The sequence below is a fragment of the Lynx rufus genome, unplaced genomic scaffold (genome assembly GCF_022079265.1).
Source record: "Lynx rufus isolate CCGP_SWC_20201006 ecotype Redwood Valley unplaced genomic scaffold, mLynRuf1.p SCAF_5, whole genome shotgun sequence".
Lineage (NCBI taxonomy): Eukaryota > Metazoa > Chordata > Mammalia > Carnivora > Felidae > Lynx > Lynx rufus.
Window position 1 is genome coordinate 98,695,772 of NW_025814867.1, and position 12,833 is coordinate 98,708,604.

Sequence of the window (12,833 nt, forward strand, 5' to 3'; positions counted from 1 at the left end):
GAGCTGCAATCTCAAATGGATGCCACGGCAGCAATGATGGATGAGGCAGAGCAGTGAATCAGTGATATAGAGGACAAATGTATGGAGAATAATGAAGCAGGAAAAAAGAGGGAGACTAAGGTAAAAGAGCACAATTTAAGAATTAGATAAATCAGTGACTCACTAAAAAGGAACAACGTCAGAATCACAGGGGGTCCCAGAAGATGAAGAGAGAGAAAAAGGAGTAGAGGGTTAGGTGAGCAAATCATAGCAGAAGATTTTTCTAACCTGGGGAAAGACACAGACATCAAAATCCAGGAAGCACAGAGGACCCCCGTAAGATTCAACAAAACCAACCATCAACAAGGCATATCATAGTCAAATTCACAAAATACTCAGGCAAGGAAAGAATCATGAAAGCAGCAAGGGAGAAAAAAGTCCTTAATCTACAAGGGAAGACAGATCAGGTTTGCAGCAGACCTATCCACAGACACTTGGCAGGCCAGAAAGGAGTGACAGGATATCTTCAATGTGCTGAATTGGAAAAATATGCAGTCAAGAATTCTTTATCCAGCAAGGTTGTCATTCAAAATAGAAGGAGAGATTAAAAATTTCCCAGACAAACAAAAATTAAAGGAGTTCATGACCACTAAATCAGCCCTGCAAGAAATTTTAAGGGGGACTCTCTGAGGAGAGAAAAGACAGAAAAAAAAAAAATACCAAAAGCAATGAAGACTAGAAAGGACCAGAGAACACCATCAGAAACTCCCAACTCTACAAGAAACATAACGGCAATAAATTCATATTTTTCAATATTCACTCGAAACATCAATGGACTAAATGCTCCAATCAAAAGACATAGGGTAATGGAATGGATAAGAAAACAAGATCTATCTATATGCTGTTTACTAGAGACCCACTTTAGACCTAAAGACACCTTCAGATCGAAAATAAGGGGATGGAGAACCATCTATCGTGCTAATGTTGCCAAAAGAAAGCCAGAGTAGCCATACTTATATCAGACAATCTACACTTTAAAATAAAGACTGTAACATGAGATGAAGAAGGGCATTATACCATAATTAAGGGGTCTATCCACCAAGAAGACTTAATAATTGTAAACATTTATGCTCCAAATATTAAGCACCCAAATATATACGTCAATTAATCACAAACACAAAGAAACTCACTGATAATAATACCATAATAGTAGGAGACTTCAACACCCCACTTACAACAATGGACAGATCATCTAAACAGAAAATCAACAAGGAAACAATGGCTTTGAATGACACACTGGACCAGATGGACTTAACAGATATATTCAGAAAATTTCATCCTAAAGCAGCAGAATACACATCCTTCTCCAGTCCACATGGAACATTCTCCAGAATAGATCACACACGGGGACACAAATCAGCCCTCAACAAATACAAAAAGATCGAGATCATACCATGCATATTTTAAGACCACAATGCTATGAAATTTGAAATAAACTACAAGAAAAAATGTGGAAAGATAAGAAATACTTGGAGACTACAGAACATCCTACTAAAGAATGAAAGGGCTAGGGGCGCCTGGGTGGTTCAGTCGGTTAAGCATCCGACTTCGGCTCAGGTCACGATCTCGCGGTCCATGAGTTCGAGCCCCGTGTCGGGCTCTGTGCTGACAGCTCAGAGCCTGGAGCCTATTTCCAATTCTGTGTCTCCCTCTCTCTCTGACCCTCCCCTGTTCATACTCTGTCTCTCTCTGTCTCACAAATAAATAAACGTTAAAAAAAAAAAAAAGAATGAAAGGGCTAGCCAAGAAGTTAAAGACAAAATTAAAAAGTACATGGAAGCCGATGAAAATGAGAACACCACGGCCCAAAACCAAAGGTGATCATAAGAGGGAAGTATACAGCAATTCAGGCCTTCCTAAAGAAGGAAGATAGGTCTCAGATACACAATCTAACCTTACACCTTGAAGAGCTAGAAAAAGAACAGCAAATAAAACCCAAAACCAGCAGAAGACAGAAAATAATAAAGATTAGAGCAGAAATCAATGCTATTAAAACCAAAAACAAGCAGACAGATGAAAAAACAAACAAAACAAAACAGTAGAACAGATCAATGAAACCAAAAGCTGGTTCTTTGAAAGAGTTAACAAACTTGACAAACCCCCAGCCAGTTTGATCAAACAGAAAACGGAAAGGACCCAAATAAATAAAATCAAGAATGAAAGAGTAGAGATCACAACCAACACAGCAGAAATAAAACAAGAGAATATTATGAGCAATTACATGCCAATAAAATGGGCAATCTGGAAGAAATGGACAAATTCCTAGAAACATATAAACTACCAAAACTGAAACAGGAAGAAATAGAAAATTTGAACAGACCCATAACCAGTAAAGAAATTGAATTAGTAATCAAACTCTGCCAAAAAACAAAAGTCCAGAGCCAGATGGCTTTCCAGGGGAATTCTACCAAACATTTAAGGAAGAGTTAATGCCTATTCTCTTGAAGCTGTTCAAAAAAATATAAATGGAAGGAAAACCTCCAAACTCTTTCTATGAAGCCAGAATTACCTTGATTCCAAAACCAGACAGAGACCCCACTAAGAAGAACTACAGACCAATTTCCCTGATGAACAGATGCAAAAATCCTCAACAAAATATTGGCCAACTGGATCCAACAATACATTAAGAAAATTATTCACCATGACCAAGTGGGATTTACATCTGGGATGCAGGGCTGGTTCAATATCCACAAAACAAACAATGTGATTCATCATATCAATAAAAGGAAGGACAAGAACCATATAATCCTCTCAATAGATGCAGAGAAAGCATTTGACAAAATACAACATCCTTTCTTGATAAAAACCCTTATGAAAGTAGGGATAGAAGGATCATACCTTGAGATCATAAATGCCATATATGTAAGACCCAACACTAATATCATCCTCAATGGGGAAAAACTGAGAGCTTTCCCCCTAAGGTCAGGAATAAGACAGGGATGTCCACTCTCACCACTGTTATTCAACATAGTATTGGAAGTCTTAGCCTCAGCAATCAGACAACACAAAAAAATAAAAGGCATCCAAATCAGCCAAGAGGAGGTCAAACTTTCACTCTTCACAGATAACATGATACTCTATATGGAAAACCCTAAAGATTCCACCAAAAAACTGCTAGAACTGATCCATGAATTCGGCAAAGTTGCAGGATATAAAATCAATGCACAGAAAGTGGTTGCATTCTTATACACCAATAATGAAGCAACAGAAAGAGGAATCAAGGAATCGATCCCATTTATAATTGCACCAAAAAACATAAAATACCTGGGAGTAAATCAAACCAAAGAGGTGAAAAATCGATACACTGAAAACTATAGGAAGCTTATGAAAGAAATTGAAGAAGACACAAAAAAAATGGAAAAACATTCCATGCTCCTGGATAGAAAAAACATATATTGTTAAAATGTCGATACCATCCAAAGCAATCTATATATCCAACACAATCCCTATCAAAATAACACCAGCATTCTTCACAGAGCTAGAACAAACAATCCTAAAATTTGTATGGAACCAGAAAAGACCCCGAATAGCCAAAGCAATCTTGAAAAAGAAAACCAAAGCAGGAAGCATCACAATCCCAAACTTCAAGCTGTATTACAAAGCTGTAATCATCAAGACAGTATGATTCTGGCACAAAAACAGACACTCAGATCAATGGAACAGAATAGAGAGAACCCAGAAATGGACCCACAAACGTATGGCCAACTAATTTTTGACAAAGCAGGAAAGAATATCCAATGGAATAAGGACAGTCTCTTCAGCAAGCTGAGCTGGGAAAACTGGACAGTGACAGGCAGAAAAATGAACCTGGACCACTTTCTTACACCATACACAAAAATAAACTCAAAATGGATGAAAGACCTAAATGTAAGACAGGAAGCCTTCAAAACTCTCCAGAAGAAAGCAGGCAAAAACCTCTTTGACCTTGGCCACAGCAACTTCTTACTCAACACGTCTCCAGAGGCAAGGGAAACAAAAGCAAAAATGAACTACTGGGACCTCATCAAAATAAAAAGTTTCTGCACAGCAAAGGAAACAATCAGCAAAACTAAAAGGCAACTGATGGAAAGGGAGAAGATATTTGCAAATGACCTATCAGATAAAGGATTAGTATCCAAAATCTATAAAGAACTTATCAAACTCAACACCCAAAAAACAAATAATCCAGTAAAGAAATGGGCAAAAGACATGAATACACACTTCTCCAAAGAAGACATCCAGATGGCCAACTGACACATGAAAAAATGCTTAACATCACTCATCATCAGGGAAATACAAATCAAAACCACAATGAGATACCACCTGACACCTGTCAGAATGGCTAACATTAACAACTCAGGCAACAACAGATGTTGGCAAGGATGCGGAGAAAGAGGATCTCTTTTGCACTGCTGGTGGGAATGCAAACTGGTGCAGTCACTCTGGAAAACAGCATGGCGGTTCCTCAAAAAATTAAAAGTAGAACTACCCTATGACCCAGCAATTGCACTACTAGGTATTTATCCAAGGGATACAGGTATGCTGTTTAGAAGGGGCACATGCACCCCAATGTTTATAGCAGCGCTATCGACAATAGCCAAAGTATGGAAAGAGCCCAAATATCCATTGATGGATGAATGGATAAAGAAGATGTGGTATGTATATATACATATATATATATATATATATACACATATATATATATACACACACACATATATATATATACACAATGAAGTATTATTCGACAATCAAAAATAATGAAATCTTGCCATTCACAACTACGTGGATGGAACTATTATGGGTATTATGCTAAGTGAATAAATATATAGGGTATTATGCTATGTGAAATTAATCAGTCAGAGAAAGACAAATATTATATGACTTCACTCATATGAGGACTTTAAGAATCAAAACAGACAAACATAAGGGAAGGGAAGCAAAAAAATATAAAGACAGGGAAGGGGACAACAACATAAGAGACTCTTAAATATGGAGAACAAACAGAGGGTTACTGGAGGGGTTGTGGGAAATCGTTGCACCACATACTAACTAACTTGGATGTAAATTTAAAAAATAAATTTAAAAAATTAAAAAAAAAGCAAAACTATATGTGTGTATGTATATACATACATACAACTATATGTTTATATATACATACACAAAGGAAGAAAGTCTAAAAAGATACATACCAAACTGGTAACAGTGTCTGCCTCTAAAAAAACATAAATAAATGGAATTGGGGGTTATGGCATAGACCAAGATGCTAGTTTAAAAACTGTTTGACGATGATTTTGTTAGGGAATGCATTCATGTATTAATTATAAATGCTTATTTTATTTATTAAAATGCTTATTTTAGCTCTTCTCTTCCTCAACAGCTCAGTCCTAAAGCTATTGGTAGAGAAAAAGAGGCATCCACACTGGAGGGGAGCGGAGGGAGAAAAGAGCTGCAGTAGCCCAAAACAATGTCAAAACCCGAAAAGAATGAGGAAGTTGTCCACATAGAAGGGTTGCCTTACATGGAGTATCAGAGACCAAGCAGGTAAGAAGGGCCTCCATATATGAGGGTGATCTGGAGCATGGTTTCAGAACAAGAACACGGTGAGGGGCCCAAGTCAGAGCCCATCAAGGGTGACCATGTAAAGAGGTAGACTGGTGTGGGTGGCAGAGCCCAAGCATGGCAGAGTGTGACCATGAACAGGAGCAGCCTACAAAAGCATGTCAGAGCTGGAGCAGGTGAGGGTGACACAGCGTGATAGAGTCCATGAGGGTGGTTCTGTGCTGGGGAGTCAGAGCCTGAAGAGGTGAGGGTGGCAACCACACACAGTGACAGACTGGCACAGAATATCAGAGCACGAGCAGGGAATGGAGGGCATCCCTTTAGAGGGTTGACCTGGCACAGGGTAAAGTGAGTGCAGGGAAGGTGCTTGGCATAGGATGTCAGACCAAGCAGAGTGAGGAGTGCTTTCACATGGTGAGAGCACCTGTGTCGTGATGGGATGGGCAGCAACTGGACTGGAAAGTGTCAGAAACCAAGTCAGGTAAAAGGGCATCCATGTGGGGAAGGAGTGGCAAAGAAATGAAGTTTGATTACATAGAGGTCAACTGATCAAGTAAGTAAATATATTGAGGATAATGGGAGCCTGGCTTCTCAGTCAGCGAAGAGAGTTACAAATATCAAAGGGAGGAAACAAAACTGAACTGTGTAGTGTTGGACAGGAATTAGAGATTTCAGAGTGAATTCTTGGTTTATGACAGATAAGTAGAAAGACACTGATGTACAAATGGCTATATATGTGTGTATATTATGTGTATGGGTGTGTAATTATATATACATTACATATACCCTTATTCTTACTATTTAAAGGGCTCAGGAATATGACACCCCAATAGCAATGAATACACTGGCTTCTAAATATCAGTCTTCCCTTAGAAGAAATCACAACTGGGGCCTGGGGGGGCTCAGTCAGTTAAGTGTCCTACTCTTGATTTCAGCTTGAGTCATGATCTCGTGGTTTGTGGGTTTGGGCCCCACACTGGGCTCTGAACTGACAGCACGGAGCCTGCTTGGGATTCTCCCTCTCTCTCTCTCTCTCTCTCTCTCTCTCTCTCTCCCCCTCCCCCACTCATGTGCATGTGCACACTCTCACTCTCTCTCTCTCTCCCAAAAATAAATAAACATTAAAAAAAATAAGAATGAGAACTTTTTGGAGAAGTGACTGATTCCAGGGCTGAGGCAGAGAAAGCCTGGAACACCTTATGTCAAAAAGCAAGGAAAAAAAAAAAAAAAAAAGCAAGGAAATGCTCAAACAATACTAAGAATAGTCAGAAGGTCACCAGAGCCACCTTAAGGGCCTGCAACTGTCCAAATCTGGGACAATTTGAGCATCAAAATAAATAATGCTAGTAATGGATTAGAACTCACTGAATAAAACAAGAAACTATGAGGACATGCTGATATAAGTAAATGAATGAATAAATTTAAAGTTTGATGAAGAATTGTGTATTTATATAGTTTCAGAGTAGCTTGCCACAAAATATTATTACAAAGGAAAACAGACTACACAGTAAAGTCTGGCAGATTAACCATCTTAATCAAGTGATCCAAGTGAATATCGCCAATAATGGTAGAAGCTGAAGTCATGGGCCATCTGATAGGATGCAGTGTAAAGAACAGAGTATCACTTTCATGTCATTTCTGTCAACATTGCATAACCTACGTTTAGTTACAAGGAAATATTAAACAAACACAATTGAGGGATAACTTAAAAAGTAACACCTGTAATCTTTAAAAGTATCAAGGGCACAAAAGTCAAAAAAGACTAAGAGACTATTTCAGAATATGGAAATTAAAGAGCATGACAACTAAAAGTAATTATGTATTTCTAAACTGCATCTAATTGCTATAAAGGATGTTATTAGAATATCTGGGGGAACTGAAGAAGGTCTGAGGATTGAACAATGGTAATGGTCAATGGTAATTTCTTGATTTTGATGGTCAGCTTGCGCTTATGCAGGAGAATCTCTTTGTTGGAAATACATGCTAGGATATTTGGTTTGCTATCTGGAGTAATGAGGTTTCAGAGTAACAACTTACTCTCAAATAGTTCCAAGGGGATAAGTTCTTTGTACTGTACTGGGGAGTATTCTAGAAGGATAAGATTATTTAAAAATAGGGGCACCTGGGTGGCTCAGTCAGTTAAGCATCTGGCTCTTGATTTTGGCTCAGGTCCATGATCTCATTCATGAGTTCAAGACTCAATTTGGGCTCTGCACTGATGCCAAGGAGCCTACTTGGTATTCTCACTCTCTCCAACTCTCTCCGCCCCTCCCTTGCTCACACTCTCTCTCTTTCAAAATAAATAAATAAACTTTAAAAAATAAAAAATAGTAAGTAAATAAAAATAAAATTTAAAGTGCATTGGAAAGAAACTGTAAGATTTAAAAGTATCATTACAATGATTCAATGTCATGATAGTGTTTCTCTCCCCTGCTTCTCTTTCCTCTCTCTTTTTCCTTTCATTGCCTCCCTTCGTTCCTTCTGTGGTTCCTTCCTTTTCCTTCCCTTTCATTCCCTTCTTTTCCCTTTTCCCTACTTTCCTTCTTTTCCTTCCTTATCTCTTTTGCTTTCTCAGCATTATGCTTTTTTTTTAATATATGAAATTTATTGTCAAATTGGTTTCCATACAACACCCAGTGCTCATCCCAAAAGGTGCCCTCCTCAATACCCATCACCCACCCACCCTCCCACCCCCCATCAGCCCTCAGTTTGTTCTCAGTTTTTACGACTCTCTTATGCTTTGGCTCTCTCCCACTCTAACCTCTTTTTTTTTTTTTCTTCCCCTCCCCCATGGGTTTCTGTTAAGTTTCTCAGGATCCACATAAGAGTGAAAACATATGGTATCTGTCTTTCTCTGTATGGCTTATTTCACTTAGCACCACACTCTCCAGTTCCATCCACATTGCTACAAAGGGCCATATTTCATTCTTTCTCATTGCCACGTAGTACTCCATTGTGTATATAAACCACAATTTCTTTATCCATTTATCAGTTGATGGACATTTAGGCTCTTTCCATAATTTGGCTATTGTTGAGAGTAGCATTATGCTTCTAATGTCACACACAGAGCCCTAATCAATTTTCCAGGTGGGTACAGAAAGATTCTTCATATATCCCCACTACAAAATGGCAGATATTGTAGGCAGGATCATAAAAACAATGGCAGTTAAAGATAACTGCTACCCTAACTGCCATCCTAAAAAAAATAGTATAATGATTACGTGTTTACTTGTAATCTCTCTGCTCACCAGAACCATTTGTTTTTATTAGTTGCTACTGTGCAGGTATTATTGACTACACAATACCATGGAATTATTAGGGCATTTAGAAATAATGATGTTTTGATAATGTTTACCCTACCTACCTCTTATAAAGAAGAAATGAAAAATATGGGAGAAAGTTCTCTGTGAACTATAAAGCACAAAAATTGTTAGCAGTCATTTAATTATCAGTGAGTACTTAACTACACAGAAATTTAGTATTAAATACAATATATGTCTATTACAAATTCCTAACTCCAAGAATTGCCTACATCACCAACACTGATGAATCAGTATGATGCAGATTTTCTCCATGTTATGTAATAAGGCAAAGGTAGAAAAGTTTTTCACCTTTTCACTTTCTGTAACAATCTGGATAGCATTTGGGATGAGTCGAGCAGTTTTCTCCTTGGTCATGAAGGTTATGTTCTTTAATGCAATACAAATCTAAACATGTGAAAGAATGAAAAATTATTAAATGAATTTTTCTGAAACATATGCAGCACAAAATACGAAGTATGGCATCAATCTAATCCAGAATATTCCGTTGAAAAACCTGAAGGAGTTAATAACCACATGCTTGCATTCTCTGAGAAAAATAGGGTAAGCAGTCAGACGTTCTCCCCCAGCAGTAATTTCCTCCTCAGCTCTTATCTCTAACTTTAGGACAGAGTGTGAAAAGACATGTGGGTGTTCGTGTTCCACATTAACACATACACACACAAACAAAATTCAGACAGTCTGTCACATCAGACATGATTTTGGCAGTCAAACTGATATATGTTCAAGCTTTTTTCAACCTGAAATCTTTCTCCAACTGTATTAAATATGTACAAATGGAGCTTGATGTATTAAGAAAATAGATTACACACTTCTACGATATATAAATATATCACGCGCATATACAAGTACAGATATACAAATATATATAAATTTACTTTGGAATCTAAAGTACATTGTTTTTAGGAGGACTATATATATATTTCTATCTATGCAATTATTTGTATCAACAAGTCAAATCAAAATACATCTTACTGTAGTTTCCCATCTGAAGATGTTGCTATAGAAACACAGCCAGTTTTCTGAAAGATAGAGACGTCCCTGAAGCAAAATGTCCCTCTGAAGAGCACAAGCATAATCTAGATACACAAGGATAAGGAACACCTTATTCACAAAAATCTGGCAACTTTATAACCTTATATTACTTTAACACATGAAAAGTCATCACTCTTTGTTCAATTGTTTGTTCGTTTATTCACTCACTCATTCAGATACTTTGGGCATCATACACCAGCTATTTTGCTGGAAACCAGGATTACCAAAAATGTACCTTGCCCGCATGGAACACAGTCTATAAGGGAAGGTATACAATGAAAGAATTACAAAAGGAAGTATAATGATCAAAGTGTAGAGAAAGCTATGAGAGAATATAACAAGGAGTACACAGATATGGGGGGATTGGGCAGGGAGAGAGTACATCAGGAAAGTTCTCCAGAAAAAAAGTAGTCTTTAAACTGAGATCTAAAGATCAATAAATGGTCAGCTGGACCATATGGAAACAGCATGTGTGAAGACCCCGTGCAGAAAGAAACACAGCACATTTCAGTAACTATATAAAGATGTCTGAGCTAGAGAAGCTGGAAAAGCTAGATCATATAAGGTTCACAGACAACAGTAGACTGTGGACTTTACGAGAAGCCATTGATGAGTTTTAAGTAGAAGGGGCATGATCAGATGTACATTATTAAAGACTACTTTTTTCACACTGTGAATATGGATTCAGATAAATGAGTTGAAAGTCCAGGGGAAAACTGATGGTGGCCCAGACCAAGAAATGACAGTAGTAAGAGAAAGAAGTGGTTAGATTCAGAGATATTTAGGAGGTACTACCGATGGAAAATTGGTGATTAATTAGACGTTGGAAAAGGGTGAGAGAGGGGACAAGGGCTCCTACAAAAATTATATACATTTTAAGTTAGTTTCAAAGTTGATCTTCACTGCCTCAGCGCTAAAATCCAGCAAAATCAAGAGTGTTCTGGTAAATGCTGCTATTTACCAGTAAGTTAATATCAATTTAGATTTGGCTCTTTGGCTAATGTAAATAGTATTGCTAAATTATCAATAATTCAAGATATAAAGATCTGCTATGATATTTGGTTTACCTGATAAATTTTAAAACTATATGAAGTGATTAGCAATTTCAGGAAAAAGCTGTTAAGGTTATGAATCTCAAAATATTTAAATTTCATCATATTAAATTTCTAATTTAACTAAAATACTAAAAATTGAGCCAAGTAATTCAGTCTTTCAAAATGTTTCCTTCAGCAAAAGAAAACTGAGATGCCCCCAAAATCTTAGTAAATAATTAAGTAGATTAAGTTACTCATTACTAGTACACATCTCTAAAACAGGAATTGGGCTAAAGGTCACCTTGAGGTGTCCTGAAATTTTTATATGAGCCACTGAAACATTTTATTAATTTAATGCTTCTCACATTTCAGATCAGAAATACCTGGCAGACTTATTAAAACAGATTGGTAGGCCCCTCCCCAGAGTTTCTGATTAAATATGTTTGGAGTAGGGTGAAGAGTTTCATGTCTAACATGAGCCCAAGTAACACTAACATTACTAGTCTGTGCACCACACTATGAGAACCAATGCACTATTTTACATTAACTATGTTCAAAGCTCTAGCAACCAACTGGATTATTTTAACCAAAGACTATTTGACACAGATTGACAGACTTTTTTCAGTGGTTTAAAAAAGGGTTTCCCTCGAGGCACCTGGGTGGCTCAGTCGGTTAAGCATCCAACTCTTGATTTTGGCTCAGGTCATCACGGTTCATGGGATCGAGCCCTGTGTCAGGCTCTGCACTGACAGCACTGGGCCTGCTTGGGATTCTCTCTCCCTGTCTCTGCCCCTCCCCCCCCCCACACACACACACTCTCTCTCTCTCTCTCAAAATAAATAAATTTTTAAAAACTTTAAAAAAAGGGGGGGGCTTCCCTAAAACAGATGTATTTTATTGTAATAAACTTATACCTCAATAAAATTTATTTTTTATAAAATGGCTTCTTAGCAATATGGCCTATGCAGGAAATGAAAAAAAATTTAAGGCAGGAAATTTTACTTTTTTCTACTCCCAATTTCCCTACTGATAAACATGTAATTGTCATTTCAGAAGGCAATATTCTACCTGATTTGAGTCAAATGACAATCTGATTCATCTAGAATGGGATAAGAAAATGTTTATCAAAAATTGTTTTATGGATTTATAACTTTATAATTTGTGACTAGAAAGTTAGAATAAATTTAAGTAAATTAACCAAGCAACATAGGTCACTTTGATGTGTGTGTTAACATCAACTTACTAGCTATTGCATAATCAATTTCAGAAAAATTAAATGGCTCCTATTCTTAAAGATTTATTTTAATAACTATAGTATAATGAAGGATACAGTGGAAATATGTACCAAGTGTTATGGAAATATAGATAGAGTGAATCAGCACCATATACTTCTACAGTAAGGTTGTACAATAAATAAACAAGATGTCCTATTATAGTTTTATCAAAGAATTTAGGCATATCTATCCATAAGGGAGGTGAATTTAAAAAATGTGTTTTTAAACAATCATGTCAGGAAACACACATTCCAAAGTATTCTTTGGGAGCCCCATAATGGGAACACTGCTTTGAAAAAGACTCTTTGGAGGCATCTGGATGGCTCAGCAGGTTAAGCGTCTGACTCTTGGTTTTGACTCAGGTCAAGATGTCACAGCTCACAGTTAGAGCCCTGCATCGGGCCCTGTGCTGACAGCACTAAGCCTGCTTGGGATTCTCTCTCTCTCCATCTCTCTCTCTTTCTCTACCTCTCCATTACTTATGTGCACATACACATGAGCACACTCTCGCTCTCTCTCTCAAAATAAATAACTTTAAATAAATAAATAATAAAAGAGTCTTTGGAATATTTTTAGGATTGCTTTCAGAT

The 12,833-nt window shown here is 37.3% G+C and overlaps 1 protein-coding gene across 1 annotated transcript in view; it reads right to left on the reverse strand.

Moving 5' to 3' along the window:
• The window catches only part of GRAMD1C (GRAM domain containing 1C), a 101,419-nt gene that overhangs the window by 63,166 nt on the left and 25,420 nt on the right, over positions 1 to 12,833 (reverse strand). Inside the window, exons 4-5 of the mRNA XM_047099880.1 lie at positions 9,876 to 9,979; positions 9,192 to 9,287 (exon numbers count right to left, since the gene is read on the reverse strand). Coding sequence (XP_046955836.1) covers positions 9,192 to 9,287; positions 9,876 to 9,979 — 200 coding nt within the window. The remainder of the gene's footprint in view (positions 1 to 9,191; positions 9,288 to 9,875; positions 9,980 to 12,833) is intronic.